Source organism: Oncorhynchus masou, chromosome 9, assembly GCF_036934945.1.
Source record: "Oncorhynchus masou masou isolate Uvic2021 chromosome 9, UVic_Omas_1.1, whole genome shotgun sequence".
NCBI lineage: Eukaryota > Metazoa > Chordata > Actinopteri > Salmoniformes > Salmonidae > Oncorhynchus > Oncorhynchus masou.
The window spans coordinates 9,724,292-9,745,371 of record NC_088220.1 but is presented as its reverse complement, the minus strand read 5'-3'; the positions used below and the strand labels follow the sequence as shown (position 1 = coordinate 9,745,371).

Below are 21,080 nucleotides of genomic sequence, written 5' to 3'. Positions count from 1 at the left end.
TAAACATGGGTTGGATTTTCTGTGCTAATCTCCTAACTCGATTACTTCACAAATCCTTGTGTTTAAAATACATTCAGTTTAGACTAGCGGAGGACAGAGAAAGGCTGACTATTTAATTTCAACTAAGAGTTTGACAGGGAATGTTTTGCATAACCTGCTGGCAAGGATGGGTATCACGATTCTGATTTTGGTCACTTTGACCTGGTGAGTAAAATAACCTTTTTCTAATTGTATCATTGGGTAGGCCTCTATAGTTTATTGAATGTATATACATTATGTATGATAATAAACATACCAATCCTAATAGGTTCAACCTACTAAGTTTATAGGCTTACACAGGGCAGTTCTAAACTTCCATCAATTATTATTGTATTGATTTCAGTGTTGGCCGTGTCTATGGACAAGAAAGCTACGCAGGTGAAAACATCACCCGTATTCTGGACCGACTACTAGATGGTTATGACAACCGGTTGCGGCCAGGATCCGGAGGTGGGACTGTCTTAGACCTCTATTCTGATTTATTTTCCTGTATCTTACATCTACAGAACCTTTCATTGAATAAGTGGGAAATAGCCTGGTTGGGATATTACATTGTACAGTATTTTTACCTGATTAGATTCTCTAAAATAATTGTTTATAGTCTACAGCTTTTCCATATTTTTATGGACAACAATTAAAATCAATATATCCTTTTCAGGTATGATTACAGAGGTGAAAACAGATATCTTTGTCACCAGCTTTGGACCAGTATCAGATGTGGAAATGGTAAGAGACACTCAGCATATTCCCACATGGGCTTACTGTCACATAATGTATGTAAATTAGTAACTGTGATTGAAAATTAGCAACTTTATATGTTATGTTTACATACTGTTATTACATACGGGTGACAACTGAGCTTCCCGAGTGGAGCAGCGGTCTAAGGCACTGCATCTCAGTGCTAGAGGAGTCACTACAGACCCTGGTTCGATTCCAGGCTGTATCACAACTGGCTGTGATTGAGAGTACCATAGGGCAGCGCACAATTGCCCCAGCGTCGTCCGGGTTAGGGTTTGGCCGGGTTAGGCCGTCACTGTAAATAAGAATCTGTTCTTAACTGACTTGCCTAGTTAAATAAAGGTTCAATAAAAATAACTAAAACAAAATGTTCCACTGCACAGCTGCCTTATGGGCAGACTGCTTTATACTGAAGATAATGAGCCATTTAGTTTGATTAGTCTGTTTCAATACACTAACTAGTGGAGGGTCCTGGTCTGGCAGAATGTTTATTTCAGCTTCTAGATCAATATGTCAAGCAATCTGAATGCTCAAATGCATTGATTAATATCTATAGGTAGTTATTGTCCTAATCATCTCATCATCTCTCTGGACTGGCTTGTTCGAATGGATTTAACTGTAGATAGTTAGTTATAAACACATGTATTATGTCTGTGGTTTGGAGCAGGACCTGCAAATCATACTGTAAATTCCTCTGGCCTTCTTCAGGACTGTAGAATATAGATTCTAGATCTACATTCTAGATCCAGAACCTGTCTAGTGATCAGTCATCTAATGCCTTCTATCTCCTGCTCAGGAGTACACCATCGACATGTTCTTCCGACAGACCTGGGTGGACGAGAGGCTGAAGTACGACGGCGCCGTGGAGATCCTGCGTCTCAACAACAAGATGGTGGATAAGATCTGGACACCCGACACGTTCTTCAGGAACTCTAGGAAGTCCATCGCCCACAACATGACCACTCCCAACAAGCTGTTCCGCATCATGCAGAACGGGACCGTCCTCTATACCATGAGGTGACCTGAGCCCCGAGCCCCTCCTCCCTGGACTCCCCTTTAGAACCTCTTCCCCATGAGGTAGTCCCTCCTCCCTGGACCCTCCTGTATAACCTTTTCCCCATGAGGTAGCCCCTCCTCCCTGGACCCACCTGTAGAACCTCTTCACCATGAGGTATCCCCTCCTCCCTGGACCCTCCTGTAGAACTCCTTCACCATGAGGTAGCCCCTCCTCCCTGGACCCTCCTGTAGAACCTCTTCACCATGAGGTAGCCCCTCCTCCCTGGACCCTCCTGTAGAACCTCTTCCCCATGAGGTAGCTCCTCCTCCCTGGACCCTCCTGTAGCACCCTGTCACCATGAGGTAGCCCCTCCTCCCTGGACCCTCCTGTAGAACTCCTTCACCATGAGGTAGCCCCTCCTCCCTGGACCCTCCTGTAGCACCCTGTCACCATGAGGTAGCTCCTCCTCCCTGGACCCTCCTGTAGCACCCTGTCACCATGAGGTAGCCCCTCCTCCCTGGACCCTCCTGTAGAACCTCTTCCCCATGAGGTAGCCCCTCCTCCCTGGACCCTCCTGTAGAACTCCTTCACCATGAGGTAGCCCCTCCTCCCTGGACCCTCCTGTAGCACCCTGTCACCATGAGGTAGCCCCTCCTCCCTGGACCCTCCTGTAGAACTCCTTCACCATGAGGTAGCCCCTCCTCCCTGGACCCTCCTGTAGAACCCCGTCACCATGAGGTAGCCCCTCCTCCCTAGACCCTCCTGTAGAACCCCGTCACCATGAGGTAGCTCCTCCTCCCTGGACCCTCCTGTAGAACCCCGTCACCATGAGGTAGCCCCTCCTCCCTGGACCCTCCTGTAGCACCCTGTTACCATGAGGTAGCCCCTCCTCCCTGGACCCTCCTGTAGAACCCCTTCACCATGAGGTAGCCCCTCCTCCCTGGACCCTCCTGTAGAACCCCTTCACCATGAGGTAGCCCCTCCTCCCTGGACCCTCCTGTAGAACCCCTTCACCATGAGGTAGCCCCTCCTCCCTGGACCCTCCTGTAGAACCCCTTCACCATGAGGTAGCCCCTCCTCCCTGGACCCTCCTGTAGAACCCCTTCACCATGAGGTAGCCCCTCCTCCCTGGACCCTCCTGTAGAACCCCTTTACCATGAGGTAGCCCCTCCTCCCTGGACCCTCCTGTAGAACCCCTTCACCATGAGGTAGCCCCTCCTCCCTGGACCCTCCTGTAGAACCCCTTCACCATGAGGTAGCCCCTCCTCCCTGGACCCCCCTGTAGAACCCCTTCACCATGAGGTAGCCCCTCCTCCCTGGACCCTCCTGTAGAACCCCTTCACCATGAGGTAGCCCCTCCTCCCTGGACCCTCCTGTAGAACCCCAGCCAAATAAGACTGTCAATTAAGACTATGAAAAATAAAATGACGTTGCAGTGCTGCTCTGCACATAGGAAACCAGTTGGGTTGTACTGTATACACAGTTTTTACACAGATGATGAAATCAGAAGTGTAATATATTCTATGTGTATCTCAGACTAACCATCAGTGCAGAGTGTCCCATGAGTCTCATGGACTTCCCTATGGACGGACATGCCTGTCCTCTCAAGTTCGGCAGCTGTGAGTAGTCAGTCTAGTATCTCCTTTCTCTGGAATTAGGGCTGTCATATTCATATAATGTTTTTGGTATTGGAAAAGCAAACATTTTGAGCAAATTCACGATTAATCGCGATTAATTACAGCAAATCCTGCGACTACATCGATTACATTTTTTTTTTTAATCGTTTGACAGCCATAAAAATAATTTTGAAGTGATTCATCATTTAAAAAAAGGTTTGCTTATGGCACTGAAACAGGTAAATTCACATCCTTGTGCTCCAGCTTCCTCAAAACAGTTTGCTCTATATCCCCTTTGTAGTGCCCTATTTAAAGGAACAGGGACCATTTCAGACACCTACGATGTCTTGTAGTTTCTGTCAACATTTATATATACGAATGTTATGACAACTGAATGAACCTCTTTCTGAATACATCAGATGCGTACACGAGCAGTGAGATCACCTTTACCTGGAGGAAGGGTCTGGAAGGTTCCGTAGACTGTCCTCAGGAGTCTATCAGTCTGCTCCAGTATGACCTGGTGGGACAGAGGCTATCCATGGAGACGTTCAGGTCCAACACAGGTAAGGACCCACTGTAGGTTACAGCACATGTCAAATTAGAGACAGAGGGAGAGAAAAAAAGAGGGAGAGAGAAAAAGAGGGAGAGAGAGACTACTACATTACACTAACACACTACTACACTACACACACTACTACACACACTACTACACTACTACACTACTACACTGCACTTCTACACTAACACACTACTACACTACACACACTACTACACACACTACTACACTACTACACTACTACACTGCACTTCTACACTAACACACTACTACACTACACACACTACTACACACACTACTACACTACTACACTACTACACTGCACTTCTACACTAACACACTACTACACTACACACACCACTACACACACTACTACACTACTACACTACTACACTGCACTTCTACACTAACACACTACTACACTACACACACCACTACACACACTACTACACTACTACACTACTACATTGCACTTCTACACTAACACACTACTACACTACACACACCACTACACACACTACTACACTACTACACTACTCCACTGCACTTCTACACTACCACACTACTACACTACACACACCACTACACACACTACTACACTACTACACTACTACACTGCACTTCTACACTAACACACTACTACACTACACACACCACTACACACACTACTACACTACTACACTACTACACTGCACTTCTACACTAACACACTACTACACTACACACACCACTACACACACTACTACACTACTACACTACTACACTGCACTTCTACACTAACACACTACTACACTACACACACCACTACACACACTACTACACTACTACACTACTCCACTGCACTTCTACACTACCACACTACTACATTACACTACCCCACTACGTTAGTACAATAAACTACTACACTGCACTACACTACACTATTACAATACACTACTACATTACACTACCACACTACATTAGTACAATAAACTACTACACTACTACACTACACTATTACAATACACTACTACATTACACTACCACACTACGTTAGTACAATAAACTACTACACTGCACTACACTACACTATTACAATACACTACTACATTACACTACCACACTACATTAGTACAATAAACTACTACACTACTACACTACACTATTACAATACACTACTACATTACACTACCACACTACGTTAGTACAATAAACTACTACACTGCACTACACTATTACAATACACTACTACATTACACTACCACACTACATTAGTACAATAAACTATTACACTACTACACTACACTATTACAATACACTACTACATTACACTACCACACTACGTTAGTACAATAAACTACTACACTGCACTACACTACACTATTACAATACACTACTACATTACACTACCACACTACGTTAGTACAATAAACTACTACACTACTACACTACACTATTACAATACACTACTACATTACACTACCACACTACGTTAGTACAATAAACTACTACACTACTACACTATTACAATACACTACTACATCACACTACCACACTACGTTAGTACAATAAACTACTACACTGCACTACACTATTACAATACACTACTACATTACACTACCACACTACGTTAGTACAATAAACTACTACACTACTACACTACACTATTACAATACACTACTACATTACACTACCACACTACGTTAGTACAATAAACTACTACACTGCACTACACTATTACAATACACTACTACATTACACTACCACACTACGTTAGTACAATAAACTACTACACTACTACACTACACTATTACAATACACTACTACATTACACTACCACACTACGTTAGTACAATAAACTACTACACTACTACACTACACTATTACAATACACTACTACATTGCACTACCACACTACGTTAGTACAATAAACTACTACACTGCACTACACTACACTATTACAATACACTACTACATTACACTACCACACTACGTTAGTACAATAAACTAATACACTGCACTACACTACACTATTACAATACACTACTACATTACACTACATGACTACACTACACTACTACACTACTACACTGCACTACTACACTACACTACACTACCACACTACTACACAACACTATACTACTCTACACAACACTATCACTACACTACCACACTACTACCCTACTACAATACACTACTACACCACTACATTACATTAATACAATACACTACTACACCACTACATTACATTAATACAATACACTACTATACTACACTACTACATTACATTAATACAATACACTACCACACTACACTACTACACTACTACATTACATTAAGACAATACATGACTACACTACACTACTACACTACTACACTACACTACTACACTACTACATTACATTTATACAATACACTACTACACCACTACACTACTACACCACTACACTACACTACTACACTACACCACTACACTACACTACTACACTACTACACTACTACACCACTACACTACACTACTACACTACACTACTACACTACACTACTACACTACTACACTACACTATTACACTACACTATTACACTACACCACTACACTACACTGTACTACTACACTTCTACACTACACACTATACTACCACACTACACTACTACACTAACATACTACACTACACCACTACATTGTACTACTACACTACTACGCTACACTAATACACTACCACACTACTACACCACTACACTACTACACTACACAACTACATTACACTACCACGTTACATTAGTACAATACACTACTACACTGCACTACACTACACTATTACACTACTACATTACACTACTGCACTACTACACTACTACATTACATTAATGCAATACACTACTACATTACATTAATACAATACACTACTACAATATACTACTACATTACACTACTACACTACACTACTACATTACATTAATACAATACACTACACTACTACATCACATTACACTACTACACTACACTACTACATTACATTAATACAATACACTACACTACTACATCACACTACACTACTACACTACTACACTACACTACGACACTACACTATTACACTATTACACTACTACACTACAACACCACACTACTAAACCTCGACACAAATACACTACCACACAGCAGTACACTACACTACAACATCACGCTACTACACTATTACACTACTACATCACGCTACTACACTATTACACTACCACACTACACTACTACATCACGCTACTACACTATTACACTACCACACTACACTACTACATCACACTACTACACTACTACACCACACTACTACACTACTACACCACACTACTACACTACACTACACTACTACATCACACTACTACACTACTACACCACACTACACTACTACACTACACTCCCCTCCCCTCTCCCTCTCTCTTTAGCTCCCCTCTCTCCCCTCTTCGCTACCTCTGCACCCCTCCTCTTCTCTGTTATTCTGTAACCCCCTACCCTAAGACAGAGCAGAGAAGAATAACCTCTACCCTAAGACAGAGCAGAGACAGGTAGGGGTTGTTATTTCCTGATCTGATCTGTCTCAGGGTAGAGGTTATTCTTCTCTGATCGGTCTGAGGGTAGAGGTTATTCTTCTCTGATCTGTCTCAGGGTAGAGGTTATTCTTCTCTGATCTGTCTCAGGGTAGAGGTTATTCTTCTCTGATCTGTCTCAGGGTAGAGGTTATTCTTCTCTGATCTGTCTCAGGGTAGAGGTTATTCTTCTCTGATCTGTCTCAGGATAGAGGTTATTCTTCTCTGATCTGTCTCAGGGTAGAGGTTATTCTTCTCTGATCTGTCTCAGGATAGAGGTTATTCTTCTCTGATCTGTCTCAGGGTAGAGGTTATTCTTCTCTGATCTGTCTCAGGATAGAGGTTATTCTTCTCTGATCTGATCTTTCTCAGGGTAGAGGTTATTCTTCTCTGATCTGTCAAAGGGTAGAGGTTATTCTTCTCTAATCTGTCTCAGGATAGAGGTTATTCTTCTCTGATCTGTCTCAGGGTAGAGGTTATTCTTCTCTGATCTGTCTCAGGATAGAGGTTATTCTTCTCTGATCTGTCTCAGGATAGAGGTTATTCTTCTCTGATCTGTCTCAGGGTAGAGGTTATTCTTCTCTGATCTGTCTCAGGATAGAGGTTATTCTTCTCTGATCTGCCTCAGGGTAGAGGTTATTCTTCTCTGATCTGTCTCAGGGTAGAGGTTATTCTTCTCTGATCTGTCTCAGGGTAGAGGTTATTCTTCTCTGATCTGTCTCAGGGTAGAGGTTATTCTTCTCTGATCTGTCTCAGGATAGAGGTTATTCTTCTCTGATCTGTCTCAGGGTAGAGGTTATTCTTCTCTGATCTGTCTCAGGATAGAGGTTATTCTTCTCTGATCTGTCTCAGGGTAGAGGTTATTCTTCTCTGATCTGTCTGAGGGTAGATGTTATTCTTCTCTGATCTGTCTCAGGGTAGAGGTTATTCTTCTCTGATCTGTCTCAGGGTAGAGGTTATTCTTCTCTGATCTGTCTCAGGGTAGAGGTTATTCTTCTCTGATCTGTCTCAGGGTAGAGGTTATTCTTCTCTGATCTGTCTCAGGGTAGAGGTTATTCTTCTCTGATCTGTCTCAGGGTAGAGGTTATTCTTCTCTGATCTGTCTCAGGATAGAGGTTATTCTTCTCTGATCTGTCTCAGGGTAGAGGTTATTCTTCTCTGATCTGTCTCAGGGTAGAGGTTATTCTTCTCTGATCTGTCTCAGGATAGAGGTTATTCTTCTCTGATCTGTCTCAGGATAGAGGTTATTCTTCTCTGATCTGTCTCAGGATAGAGGTTATTCTTCTCTGATCTGTCTCAGGGTAGAGGTTATTCTTCTCTGATCTGTCTCAGGGTAGAGGTTATTCTTCTCTGATCTGTCTCAGGGTAGAGGTTATTCTTCTCTGATCTGTCTCAGGGTAGAGGTTATTCTTCTCTGATCTGTCTCAGGGTAGAGGTTATTCTTCTCTGATCTGTCTCAGGGTAGAGGTTATTCTTCTCTGATCTGTCTCAGGGTAGAGGTTATTCTTCTCTGATCTGTCTCAGGGTAGAGGTTATTCTTCTCTGATCTGTCTCAGGGTAGAGGTTATTCTTCTCTGATCTGTCTCAGGGTAGTGGTTATTCTTCTCTGATCTGTCTCAGGGTAGAGGTTATTCTTCTCTGATCTGTCTCAGGATAGAGGGGTTATTCTTCTCTGATCTGTCTCAGGATAGAGGTTATTCTTCTCTGATCTGTCTCAGGGTAGAGGTTATTCTTCTCTGATCTGTCTCAGGGTAGAGGTTATTCTTCTCTGATCTGTCTCAGGATAGAGGTTATTCTTCTCTGATCTGTCTCAGGATAGAGGTTATTCTTCTCTGATCTGCCTCAGGGTAGAGGTTATTCTTCTCTGATCTGTCTCAGGGTAGAGGTTATTCTTCTCTGATCTGTCTCAGGGTAGAGGTTATTCTTCTCTGATCTGTCTCAGGGTAGAGGTTATTCTTCTCTGATCTGTCTCAGGGTAGAGGTTATTCTTCTCTGATCTGTCTCAGGGTAGAGGTTATTCTTCTCTGATCTGTCTCAGGGTAGAGGTTATTCTTCTCTGATCTGTCTCAGGGTAGAGGTTATTCTTCTCTGATCTGTCTCAGGGTAGAGGTTATTCTTCTCTGATCTGTCTCAGGGTAGAGGTTATTCTTCTCTGATCTGTCTCAGGGTAGAGGTTATTCTTCTCTGATCTGTCTCAGGGTAGAGGTTATTCTTCTCTGATCTGTCTCAGGGTAGAGGTTATTCTTCTCTGATCTGTCTCAGGGTAGAGGTTATTTTTCTCTGATCTGTCTCAGGGTAGAGGTTATTCTTCTCTGATCTGTCTCAGGGTAGAGGTTATTCTTCTCTGATCTGTCTCAGGGTAGAGGTTATTCTTCTCTGATCTGTCTCAGGATAGAGGTTATTCTTCTCTGATCTGTCTCAGGATAGAGGTTATTCTTCTCTGATCTGTCTCAGGATAGAGGTTATTCTTCTCTGATCTGTCTCAGGGTAGAGGTTATTCTTCTCTGATCTGTCTCAGGGTAGAGGTTATTCTTCTCTGATCTGTCTCAGGGTAGAGGTTATTCTTCTCTGATCTGTCTCAGGGTAGAGGTTATTCTTCTCTGATCTGTCTCAGGGTAGAGGTTATTCTTCTCTGATCTGTCTCAGGGTAGAGGTTATTCTTCTCTGATCTGTCTCAGGGTAGAGGTTATTCTTCTCTGATCTGTCTCAGGGTAGAGGTTATTCTTCTCTGATCTGTCTCAGGGTAGTGGTTATTCTTCTCTGATCTGTCTCAGGGTAGAGGTTATTCTTCTCTGATCTGTCTCAGGATAGAGGTTATTCTTCTCTGATCTGTCTCAGGATAGAGGTTATTCTTCTCTGATCTGTCTCAGGGTAGAGGTTATTCTTCTCTGATCTGTCTCAGGGTAGAGGTTATTCTTCTCTGATCTGTCTCAGGATAGAGGTTATTCTTCTCTGATCTGTCTCAGGATAGAGGTTATTCTTCTCTGATCTGCCTCAGGGTAGAGGTTATTCTTCTCTGATCTGTCTCAGGGTAGAGGTTATTCTTCTCTGATCTGTCTCAGGGTAGAGGTTATTCTTCTCTGATCTGTCTCAGGGTAGAGGTTATTCTTCTCTGATCTGTCTCAGGGTAGAGGTTATTCTTCTCTGATCTGTCTCAGGGTAGAGGTTATTCTTCTCTGATCTGTCTCAGGGTAGAGGTTATTCTTCTCTGATCTGTCTCAGGGTAGAGGTTATTCTTCTCTGATCTGTCTCAGGGTAGAGGTTATTCTTCTCTGATCTGTCTCAGGGTAGAGGTTATTCTTCTCTGATCTGTCTCAGGGTAGAGGTTATTCTTCTCTGATCTGTCTCAGGGTAGAGGTTATTCTTCTCTGATCTGTCTCAGGGTAGAGGTTATTCTTCTCTGATCTGTCTCAGGGTAGAGGTTATTCTTCTCTGATCTGTCTCAGGGTAGAGGTTATTCTTCTCTGATCTGTCTCAGGGTAGAGGTTATTCTTCTCTGATCTGTCTCAGGGTAGAGGTTATTCTTCTCTGATCTGTCTCAGGGTAGAGGTTATTCTTCTCTGATCTGTCTCAGGATAGAGGTTATTCTTCTCTGATCTGTCTCAGGGTAGAGGTTATTCTTCTCTGATCTGTCTCAGGGTAGAGGTTATTCTTCTCTGATCTGTCTCAGGATAGAGGTTATTCTTCTCTGTCTCATCTGTCTGTCTCAGGGTAGAGGTTATTCTTCTCTGATCTGTCTCAGGGTAGAGGTTATTCTTCTCTGATCTGTCTCAGGATTCTTCTCTGATCTGAGATCTGTCTCAGGATTATTCTTCTCTGATCTGTCTCAGGATAGAGGTTATTCTTCTCTGATCTGTCTCAGGGATAGAGGTTATTCTTCTCTGATCTGTCTCAGGGTAGAGGTTATTCTTCTCTGATCTGTCTCAGGGTAGAGGTTATTCTTCTCTGATCTGTCTCAGGATAGGATAGGGTTATTCTTCTCTGATCTGCCTCAGGGTAGAGGTTATTCTTCTCTGATCTGTCTCAGGGTAGAGGTTATTCTTCTCTGATCTGTCTCAGGGTAGAGTCTCAGGGTTATTCTTCTCTGATCTGTCTCAGGGTAGAGGTTATTCTTCTCTGATCTGTCTCAGGGTAGAGGTTATTCTTCTCTGATCTGTCTCAGGATAGAGGTTATTCTTCTCTGATCTGTCTCAGGGTAGAGGTTATTCTTCTCTGATCTGTCTCAGGGTAGAGGTTATTCTTCTCTGATCTGTCTCAGGGTAGAGGTTATTCTTCTCTGATCTGTCTCAGGGTAGAGGTTATTCTTCTCTGATCTGTCTCAGGGTAGAGGTTATTCTTCTCTGATCTGTCTCAGGGTAGAGGTTATTCTTCTCTGATCTGTCTCAGGATAGAGGTTATTCTTCTCTGATCTGTCTCAGGGTAGAGGTTATTCTTCTCTGATCTGTCTCAGGATAGAGGTTATTCTTCTCTGATCTGTCTCAGGGTAGAGGTTATTCTTCTCTGATCTGTCTCAGGGTAGAGGTTATTCTTCTCTGATCTGTCTCAGGGATAGAGGTTATTCTTCTCTGATCTGTCTCAGGATAGAGGTTATTCTTCTCTGATCTGTCTCAGGGATAGAGGTTATTCTTCTCTGATCTGTCTCAGGGTTAGATCTGTCTCAGGGTTATTCTTCTCTGATCTGTCTCAGGGTAGAGGTTATTCTTCTCTGATCTGTCTCAGGGTAGAGGTTATTCTTCTCTGATCTGTCTCAGGGTAGAGGTTATTCTTCTCTGATCTGTCTCAGGGTAGAGGTTATTCTTCTCTGATCTGTCTCAGGGTAGAGGTTATTCTTCTCTGATCTGTCTCAGGATAGAGGTTATTCTTCTCTGATCTGCCTCAGGGTAGAGGTTATTCTTCTCTGATCTGTCTCAGGGTAGAGGTTATTCTTCTCTGATCTGTCTCAGGGTAGAGGTTATTCTTCTCTGATCTGTCTCAGGGTAGAGGTTATTCTTCTCTGATCTGTCTCAGGGTAGAGGTTATTCTTCTCTGATCTGTCTCAGGATAGAGGTTATTCTTCTCTGATCTGCCTCAGGGTAGAGGTTATTCTTCTCTGATCTGTCTCAGGGTAGAGGTTATTCTTCTCTGATCTGTCTCAGGGTAGAGGTTATTCTTCTCTGATCTGTCTCAGGGTAGAGGTTATTCTTCTCTGATCTGTCTCAGGGTAGAGGTTATTCTTCTCTGATCTGTCTCAGGGTAGAGGTTATTCTTCTCTGATCTGTCTCAGGATAGAGGTTATTCTTCTCTGATCTGTCTCAGGGTAGAGGTTATTCTTCTCTGATCTGTCTCAGGATAGAGGTTATTCTTCTCTGATCTGTCTCAGGGTAGAGGTCATTCTTCTCTGATCTGTCTCAGGGTAGAGGTTATTCTTCTCTGATCTGTCTCGGGATAGAGGTTATTCTTCTCTGATCTGTCTCAGGATAGAGGTTATTCTTCTCTGATCTGTCTCGGGATAGAGGTTATTCTTCTCTGATCTGTCTCAGGGTAGAGGTTATTCTTCTCTGATCTGTCTCAGGGTAGAGGTTATTCTTCTCTGATCTGTCTCAGGGTAGAGGTTATTCTTCTCTGATCTGTCTCAGGGTAGAGGTTATTCTTCTCTGATCTGTCTCAGGGTAGAGGTTATTCTTCTCTGATCTGTCTCAGGGTAGAGGTTATTCTTCTCTGATCTGTCTCAGGGTAGAGGTTATTCTTCTCTGATCTGTCTCAGGGTAGAGGTTATTCTTCTCTGATCTGTCTCAGGGTAGAGGTTATTCTTCTCTGATCTGTCTCAGGGTAGAGGTTATTCTTCTCTGATCTGTCTCAGGGTAGAGGTTATTCTTCTCTGATCTGTCTCAGGGTAGAGGTTATTCTTCTCTGATCTGTCTCAGGGTAGAGGTTATTCTTCTCTGATCTGTCTCAGGGTAGAGGTTATTCTTCTCTGATCTGTCTCAGGGTAGAGGTTATTCTTCTCTGATCTGTCTCAGGGTAGAGGTTATTCTTCTCTGATCTGTCTCAGGGTAGAGGTTATTCTTCTCTGATCTGTCTCAGGGTAGAGGTTATTCTTCTCTGATCTGTCTCAGGGTTATTCTTCTCTGATCTGTCTCAGGGTTATTCTTCTCTGATCTGTCTCAGGGTAGAGGTTATTCTTCTCTGATCTGTCTCAGGGTAGAGGTTATTCTTCTCTGATCTGTCTCAGGGTAGAGGTTATTCTTCTCTGATCTGTCTCAGGGTAGAGATCTGTTATTCTTCTCTGATCTGTCTCAGGGTAGAGGTTATTCTTCTCTGATCTGTCTCAGGGTAGAGGTTATTCTTCTCTGATCTGTCTCAGGATAGAGGTTATTCTTCTCTGATCTGTCTCAGGATAGAGGTTATTCTTCTCTGATCTGTCTCAGGATAGAGGTTATTCTTCTCTGATCTGTCTCAGGGTAGAGGTTATTCTTCTCTGATCTGTCTCAGGGTAGAGGTTATTCTTCTCTGATCTGTCTCAGGGTAGAGGTTATTCTTCTCTGATCTGTCTCAGGGTAGAGGTTATTCTTCTCTGATCTGTCTCAGGGTAGAGGTTATTCTTCTCTGATCTGTCTCAGGGTAGAGGTTATTCTTCTCTGATCTGTCTCAGGGTAGAGGTTATTCTTCTCTGATCTGTCTCAGGGTAGAGGTTATTCTTCTCTGATCTGTCTCAGGGTAGTGGTTATTCTTCTCTGATCTGTCTCAGGGTAGAGGTTATTCTTCTCTGATCTGTCTCAGGATAGAGGTTATTCTTCTCTGATCTGTCTCAGGATAGAGGTTATTCTTCTCTGATCTGTCTCAGGGTAGAGGTTATTCTTCTCTGATCTGTCTCAGGGTAGAGGTTATTCTTCTCTGATCTGTCTCAGGATAGAGGTTATTCTTCTCTGATCTGTCTCAGGATAGAGGTTATTCTTCTCTGATCTGCCTCAGGGTAGAGGTTATTCTTCTCTGATCTGTCTCAGGGTAGAGGTTATTCTTCTCTGATCTGTCTCAGGGTAGAGGTTATTCTTCTCTGATCTGTCTCAGGGTAGAGGTTATTCTTCTCTGATCTGTCTCAGGGTAGAGGTTATTCTTCTCTGATCTGTCTCAGGGTAGAGGTTATTCTTCTCTGATCTGTCTCAGGGTAGAGGTTATTCTTCTCTGATCTGTCTCAGGGTAGAGGTTATTCTTCTCTGATCTGTCTCAGGGTAGAGGTTATTCTTCTCTGATCTGTCTCAGGGTAGAGGTTATTCTTCTCTGATCTGTCTCAGGGTAGAGGTTATTCTTCTCTGATCTGTCTCAGGGTAGAGGTTATTCTTCTCTGATCTGTCTCAGGGTAGAGGTTATTCTTCTCTGATCTGTCTCAGGGTAGAGGTTATTCTTCTCTGATCTGTCTCAGGGTAGAGGTTATTCTTCTCTGATCTGTCTCAGGGTAGAGGTTATTCTTCTCTGATCTGTCTCAGGGTAGAGGTTATTCTTCTCTGATCTGTCTCAGGGTAGAGGTTATTCTTCTCTGATCTGTCTCAGGATAGAGGTTATTCTTCTCTGATCTGTCTCAGGGTAGAGGTTATTCTTCTCTGATCTGTCTCAGGGTAGAGGTTATTCTTCTCTGATCTGTCTCAGGATAGAGGTTATTCTTCTCTGATCTGTCTCAGGGTAGAGGTTATTCTTCTCTGATCTGTCTCAGGGTAGAGGTTATTCTTCTCTGATCTGTCTCAGGATAGAGGTTATTCTTCTCTGATCTGTCTCAGGATAGAGGTTATTCTTCTCTGATCTGTCTCGGGAGGTTATTCTTCTCTGATCTGTCTCAGGGTTTATTCTTCTCTGATCTGTCTCAGGGTAGAGGTTATTCTTCTCTGATCTGTCTCAGGGTAGAGGTTATTCTTCTCTGATCTGTCTCAGGATAGAGGTTATTCTTCTCTGATCTGTCTCAGGGTAGAGGTTATTCTTCTCTGATCTGTCTCAGGGTAGAGGTTATTCTTCTCTGATCTGTCTCAGGGTAGAGGTTATTCTTCTCTGATCTGTCTCAGGGTAGAGGTTATTCTTCTCTGATCTGTCTCAGGGTAGAGGTTATTCTTCTCTGATCTGTCTCAGGATAGAGGTTATTCTTCTCTGATCTGCCTCAGGGTAGAGGTTATTCTTCTCTGATCTGTCTCAGGGTAGAGGTTATTCTTCTCTGATCTGTCTCAGGGTAGAGGTTATTCTTCTCTGATCTGTCTCAGGGTAGAGGTTATTCTTCTCTGATCTGTCTCAGGGTAGAGGTTATTCTTCTCTGATCTGTCTCAGGGTAGAGGTTATTCTTCTCTGATCTGTCTCAGGGTATTAGAGGTTATTCTTCTCTGATCTGTCTCAGGGTAGAGGTTATTCTTCTCTGATCTGTCTCAGGATAGAGGTTATTCTTCTCTGATCTGTCTCAGGGTAGAGGTCATTCTTCTCTGATCTGTCTCAGGGTAGAGGTTATTCTTCTCTGATCTGTCTCAGGATAGAGGTTATTCTTCTCTGATCTGTCTCAGGATAGAGGTTATTCTTCTCTGATCTGTCTCGGGATTAGAGGTTATTCTTCTCTGATCTGTCTCAGGGTAGAGGTTATTCTTCTCTGATCTGTCTCAGGGTAGAGGTTATTCTTCTCTGATCTGTCTCAGGGTAGAGGTTATTCTTCTCTGATCTGTCTCAGGGTAGAGGTTATTCTTCTCTGATCTGTCTCAGGGTAGAGGTTATTCTTCTCTGATCTGTCTCAGGGTAGAGGTTATTCTTCTCTGATCTGTCTCAGGATAGAGGTTATTCTTCTCTGATCTGCCTCAGGGTAGAGGTTATTCTTCTCTGATCTGTCTCAGGGTAGAGGTTATTCTTCTCTGATCTGTCTCAGGGTAGAGGTTATTCTTCTCTGATCTGTCTCAGGGTAGAGGTTATTCTTCTCTGATCTGTCTCAGGGTAGAGGTTATTCTTCTCTGATCTGTCTCAGGATAGAGGTTATTCTTCTCTGATCTGTCTCAGGGTAGAGGTTATTCTTCTCTGATCTGTCTCAGGGTAGAGGTTATTCTTCTCTGATCTGTCTCAGGGTAGAGGTTATTCTTCTCTGATCTGTCTCAGGGTAGAGGTTATTCTTCTCTGATCTGTCTCAGGGTAGAGGTTATTCTTCTCTGATCTGTCTCAGGGTAGAGGTTATTCTTCTCTGATCTGTCTCAGGATAGAGGTTATTCTTCTCTGATCTGTCTCAGGGTAGAGGTTATTCTTCTCTGATCTGTCTCAGGATAGAGGTTATTCTTCTCTGATCTGTCTCAGGGTAGAGGTTATTCTTCTCTGATCTGTCTCAGGGTAGAGGTTATTCTTCTCTGATCTGTCTCAGGATAGAGGTTATTCTTCTCTGATCTGTCTCAGGATAGAGGTTATTCTTCTCTGATCTGTCTCAGGATAGAGGTTATTCTTCTCTGATCTGTCTCAGGGTAGAGGTTATTCTTCTCTGATCTGTCTCAGGGTAGAGGTTATTCTTCTCTGATCTGTCTCAGGGTAGAGGTTATTCTTCTCTGATCTGTCTCAGGGTAGAGGTTATTCTTCTCTGATCTGTCTCAGGGTAGAGGTTATTCTTCTCTGATCTGTCTCAGGGTAGAGGTTATTCTTCTCTGATCTGTCTCAGGGTAGAGGTTATTCTTCTCTGATCTGTCTCAGGGTAGAGGTTATTCTTCTCTGATCTGTCTCAGGATAGAGGTTATTCTTCTCTGATCTGTCTCAGGGTAGAGGTTATTCTTCTCTGATCTGTCTCAGGGTAGAGGTTATTCTTCTCTGATCTGTCTCAGGGTAGAGGTTATTCTTCTCTGATCTGTCTCAGGGTAGAGGTTATTCTTCTCTGATCTGTCTCAGGGTAGATTCTTCTCTGATCTGTCTCAGGGTTATTCTTCTCTGATCTGTCTCAGGGTAGAGGTTATTCTTCTCTGATCTGTCTCAGGGTAGAGGTTATTCTTCTCTGATCTGTCTCAGGGTAGAGGTTATTCTTCTCTGATCTGTCTCAGGATAGAGGTTATTCTTCTCTGATCTGTCTCAGGATAGAGGTTATTCTTCTCTGATCTGTCTCGGGGTAGAGGTTATTCTTCTCTGATCTGTCTCAGGGTAGAGGTTATTCTTCTCTGATCTGCCTCAGGGTAGAGGTTATTCTTCTCTGATCTGTCTCAGGATAGAGGTTATTCTTCTCTGATCTGTCTCAGGATAGAGGTTATTCTTCTCTGATCTGTCTCAGGTTAGAGGTTATTCTTCTCTGATCTGTCTCAGGGTAGAGGTTATTCTTCTCTGATCTGTCTTAGGGTAGAGGTTATTCTTCTCTGATCTGTCTCAGGGTAGAGGTTATTCTTCTCTGATCTGTCTCAGGGTAGAGGTTATTCTTCTCTGATCTGTCTCAGGGTAGAGGTTATTCTTCTCTGATCTGTCTCAGGGTAGAGGTTATTCTTCTTCTCGATCTGTCAAAGGGTAGAGGTTATTCTTCTCTGATCTGTCTCAGGGTCTTCTCTGATCTGTCTCAGGGTAGAGGTTATTCTTCTCTGATCTGTCTGTCTCAGGGTAGAGGTTATTCTTCTCTGATCTGTCAAAGGGTAGAGGTTATTCTTCTCTGATCTGTCTCAGGGTAGAGGTTATTCTTTCTGTCAGGGTAGAGGTTATTCTTCTCTGATCTGTCTTCTCTGAAAGGGTAGAGGTTATTCTTCTCTGATCTGTCTCAGGATAGAGGTTATTCTTCTCTGATCTGTCTCAGGGTAGAGGTTATTCTTCTCTGATCTGTCTCAGGATAGAGGTTATTCTTCTCTGATCTGTCTCAGGATAGAGGTTATTCTTCTCTGATCTGTCTCAGGGTAGAGGTTATTCTTCTCTGATCTGTCTCAGGATAGAGGTTATTCTTCTCTGATCTCTCTCAGGGTAGAGGTTATTCTTCTCTGATCTGTCTCAGGGTAGAGGTTATTCTTCTCTGATCTGTCTCAGGGTAGAGGTTATTCTTCTCTGATCTGTCTCAGGGTAGGGGGGCAGTCAGACATCTCCAATCTATGTCTCTAATTGGTTATATCTCTACAGCCTTTCCAGATCCAAGGACACCCAAGGACGTTCATTCTCCTCTCCTCATCCTCTCTGTCTTCTCCCTCCACATCTTCTCCCTTCCCATATCATTGTTGTGGTCTCTCTCACCGCTGCTCTCTACTGATACTTATTCTGTTTATCTTCCAGGTTTCTACTCTGTCATGGTAGTTCATTTTCTACTCCAGAGGAAGCTAGGCTACTACCTGATTCAGACGTACATCCCTCTGATTATGGTGGTGGTGCTGTCGCAAGTAGCCTTCTGGATCAACAAAGAGTCTGTCCCTGCACGCACTGTGGCTGGTATGATAACAACCCTCTGTCACTGTGGCTGGTATGATAACAACCCTCTGTGTCTGGTATGATAACAACCCTCTGTGTCTGGTATGATAACAACCCTCTGTCTCTGTGTCTAGTATGATAACAACCCTCTGTGTCTGGTATGATAACAACATTTACATTTACATTTTAGTCATTTAGCAGACGCTCTTATCCAGAGCGACTTACAAATTGGTGAATTCACCTTCTGACATCCAGTGGAACAGCCACTTTACAATTGTGCATCTAAATCATTTAAGGGGGGTGAGAAGGATTACTTTATCCTATCCTAGGTATTCCTTGAAGAGGTGGGGTTTCAGGTGTCTCCGGAAGGTGGTGATTGACTCCGCTGTCCTGGCGTCGTGAGGGAGTTTGTTCCACCATTGGGGGGCCAGAGCAGCGAACAGTTTTGACTGGGCTGAGCGGGAACTGTACTTCCTCAGTGGTAGGGAGGCGAGCAGGCCAGAGGTGGATGAACGCAGTGCCCTTGTTTGGGTGTAGGGCCTGATCAGAGCCTGGAAGTACTGCGGTGCCGTTCCCCTCACAGCTCCGTAGGCAAGTACCATGGTCTTGTAGCGGATGCGAGCTTCAACTGGAAGCCAGTGGAGAGAGCGGAGGAACCGGGTGACGTGAGAGAACTTGGGAAGGTTGAACACCAGACAGGCTGCGGCGTTCTGGATGAGTTGTAGGGGTTTAATGGCACAGGCAGGGAGCCCAGCCAACAGCGAGTTTCAGTAATCCAGACGGGAGATGACAAGTGCCTGGATTAGGACTTGCGCCGCTTCCTGTGTGAGGCAGTGTCGTACTCTGCGGATGTTGTAGAGCATGAACCTACAGGAACGGGCCACCGCCTTGATGTTAGTTGAGAACGACAGGGTGTTGTCCAGGATCACGCCAAGGTTCTTAGCGCTCTGGGAGGAGGACACAATGGAGTTGTCAACCGTGATGGCGAGATCATGGAACGGGCAGTCCTTCCCCGGGAGGAAGAGCAGCTCCGTCTTGCCGAGGTTCAGCTTGAGGTGGTGATCCGTCATCCACACTGATATGTCTGCCAGACATGCAGAGATGCGATTCGCCACCTGGTCATCAGAAGGGGGAAAGGAGAAGATTAATTGTGTGTCGTCTGCATAGCAATGATAGGAGAGACCATGTGAGGTTATGACAGAGCCAAGTGACTTGGTGTATAGCGAGAATAGGAGAGGGCCTAGAACAGAGCCCTGGGGGACCCCAGTGGTGAGAGCGCGTGGCGAGGAGACAGATTCTCGCCACGCCACCTGGTAGGAGCGACCTGTCAGGTAGGACGCAATCCAAGCGTGGGCCGCGCCGGAGATGCCCAACTCGGAGAGGGTGGAGAGGAGGATCTGATGGTTCACAGTATCGAAGGCAGCCGATAGGTCTAGAAGGATGAGAGCAGAGGAGAGAGAGTTAGCTTTAGCAGTGCGGAGCGCCTCCGTGATACAGAGAAGAGCAGTCTCAGTTGAATGACTAGTCTTGAAACCTGACTGATTTGGATCAAGAAGGTCATTCTGAGAGAGATAGCGGGAGAGCTGGCCAAGGACGGCACGTTCAAGAGTTTTGGAGAGAAAAGAAAGAAGGGATACTGGTCTGTAGTTGTTGACATCGGAGGGGTCGAGTGTACGTTTTTTCAGAAGGGGTGCAACTCTCGCTCTCTTGAAGACGGAAGGGACGTAGCCAGCGGTCAGGGATGAGTTGATGAGCGAGGTGAGGTAAGGGAGAAGGTCTCCGGAAATGGTCTGGAGAAGAGAGGAGGGGATAGGGTCAAGCGGGCAGGTTGTTGGGCGGCCGGCCGTCACAAGAAGCGAGATTTCATCTGGAGAGAGAGGGGAGAAAGAGGTCAGAGCACAGGGTAGGGCAGTGTGAGCAGAACCAGCGGTGTCGTTTGACTTAGCAAACGAGGATCGGATGTCGTCGACCTTCTTTTCAAAATGGTTGACGAAGTCATCTGCAGAGAGGGAGGAGGGGGGGGAGGGGGAGGAGGATTCAGGAGGGAGGAGAAGGTGGCAAAGAGCTTCCTAGGGTTAGAGGCAGATGCTTGGAATTTAGAGTGGTAGAAAGTGGCTTTAGCAGCAGAGACAGAGGAGGAAAATGTAGAGAGGAGGGAGTGAAAAGATGCCAGGTCCGCATGGAGGCGAGTTTTCCTCCATTTCCGCTCGGCTGCCCGGAGCACTGTTCTGTGAGCTCGCAA

The 21,080-nt window shown here is 44.2% G+C and overlaps 1 protein-coding gene across 1 annotated transcript in view; it reads left to right on the top strand.

Moving 5' to 3' along the window:
- Window positions 1-166: 166 nt before the first annotated feature.
- Window positions 167-21,080, top strand: part of LOC135545405 (gamma-aminobutyric acid receptor subunit alpha-4-like) — a 42,139-nt gene continuing 21,225 nt past the window's right edge. Inside the window, exons 1-6 of the mRNA XM_064973010.1 lie at window positions 167-204; window positions 383-489; window positions 698-765; window positions 1,574-1,794; window positions 3,311-3,393; window positions 3,810-3,953. Of these exons, the coding sequence (XP_064829082.1) occupies window positions 167-204; window positions 383-489; window positions 698-765; window positions 1,574-1,794; window positions 3,311-3,393; window positions 3,810-3,953 (661 nt within the window). The remainder of the gene's footprint in view (window positions 205-382; window positions 490-697; window positions 766-1,573; window positions 1,795-3,310; window positions 3,394-3,809; window positions 3,954-21,080) is intronic.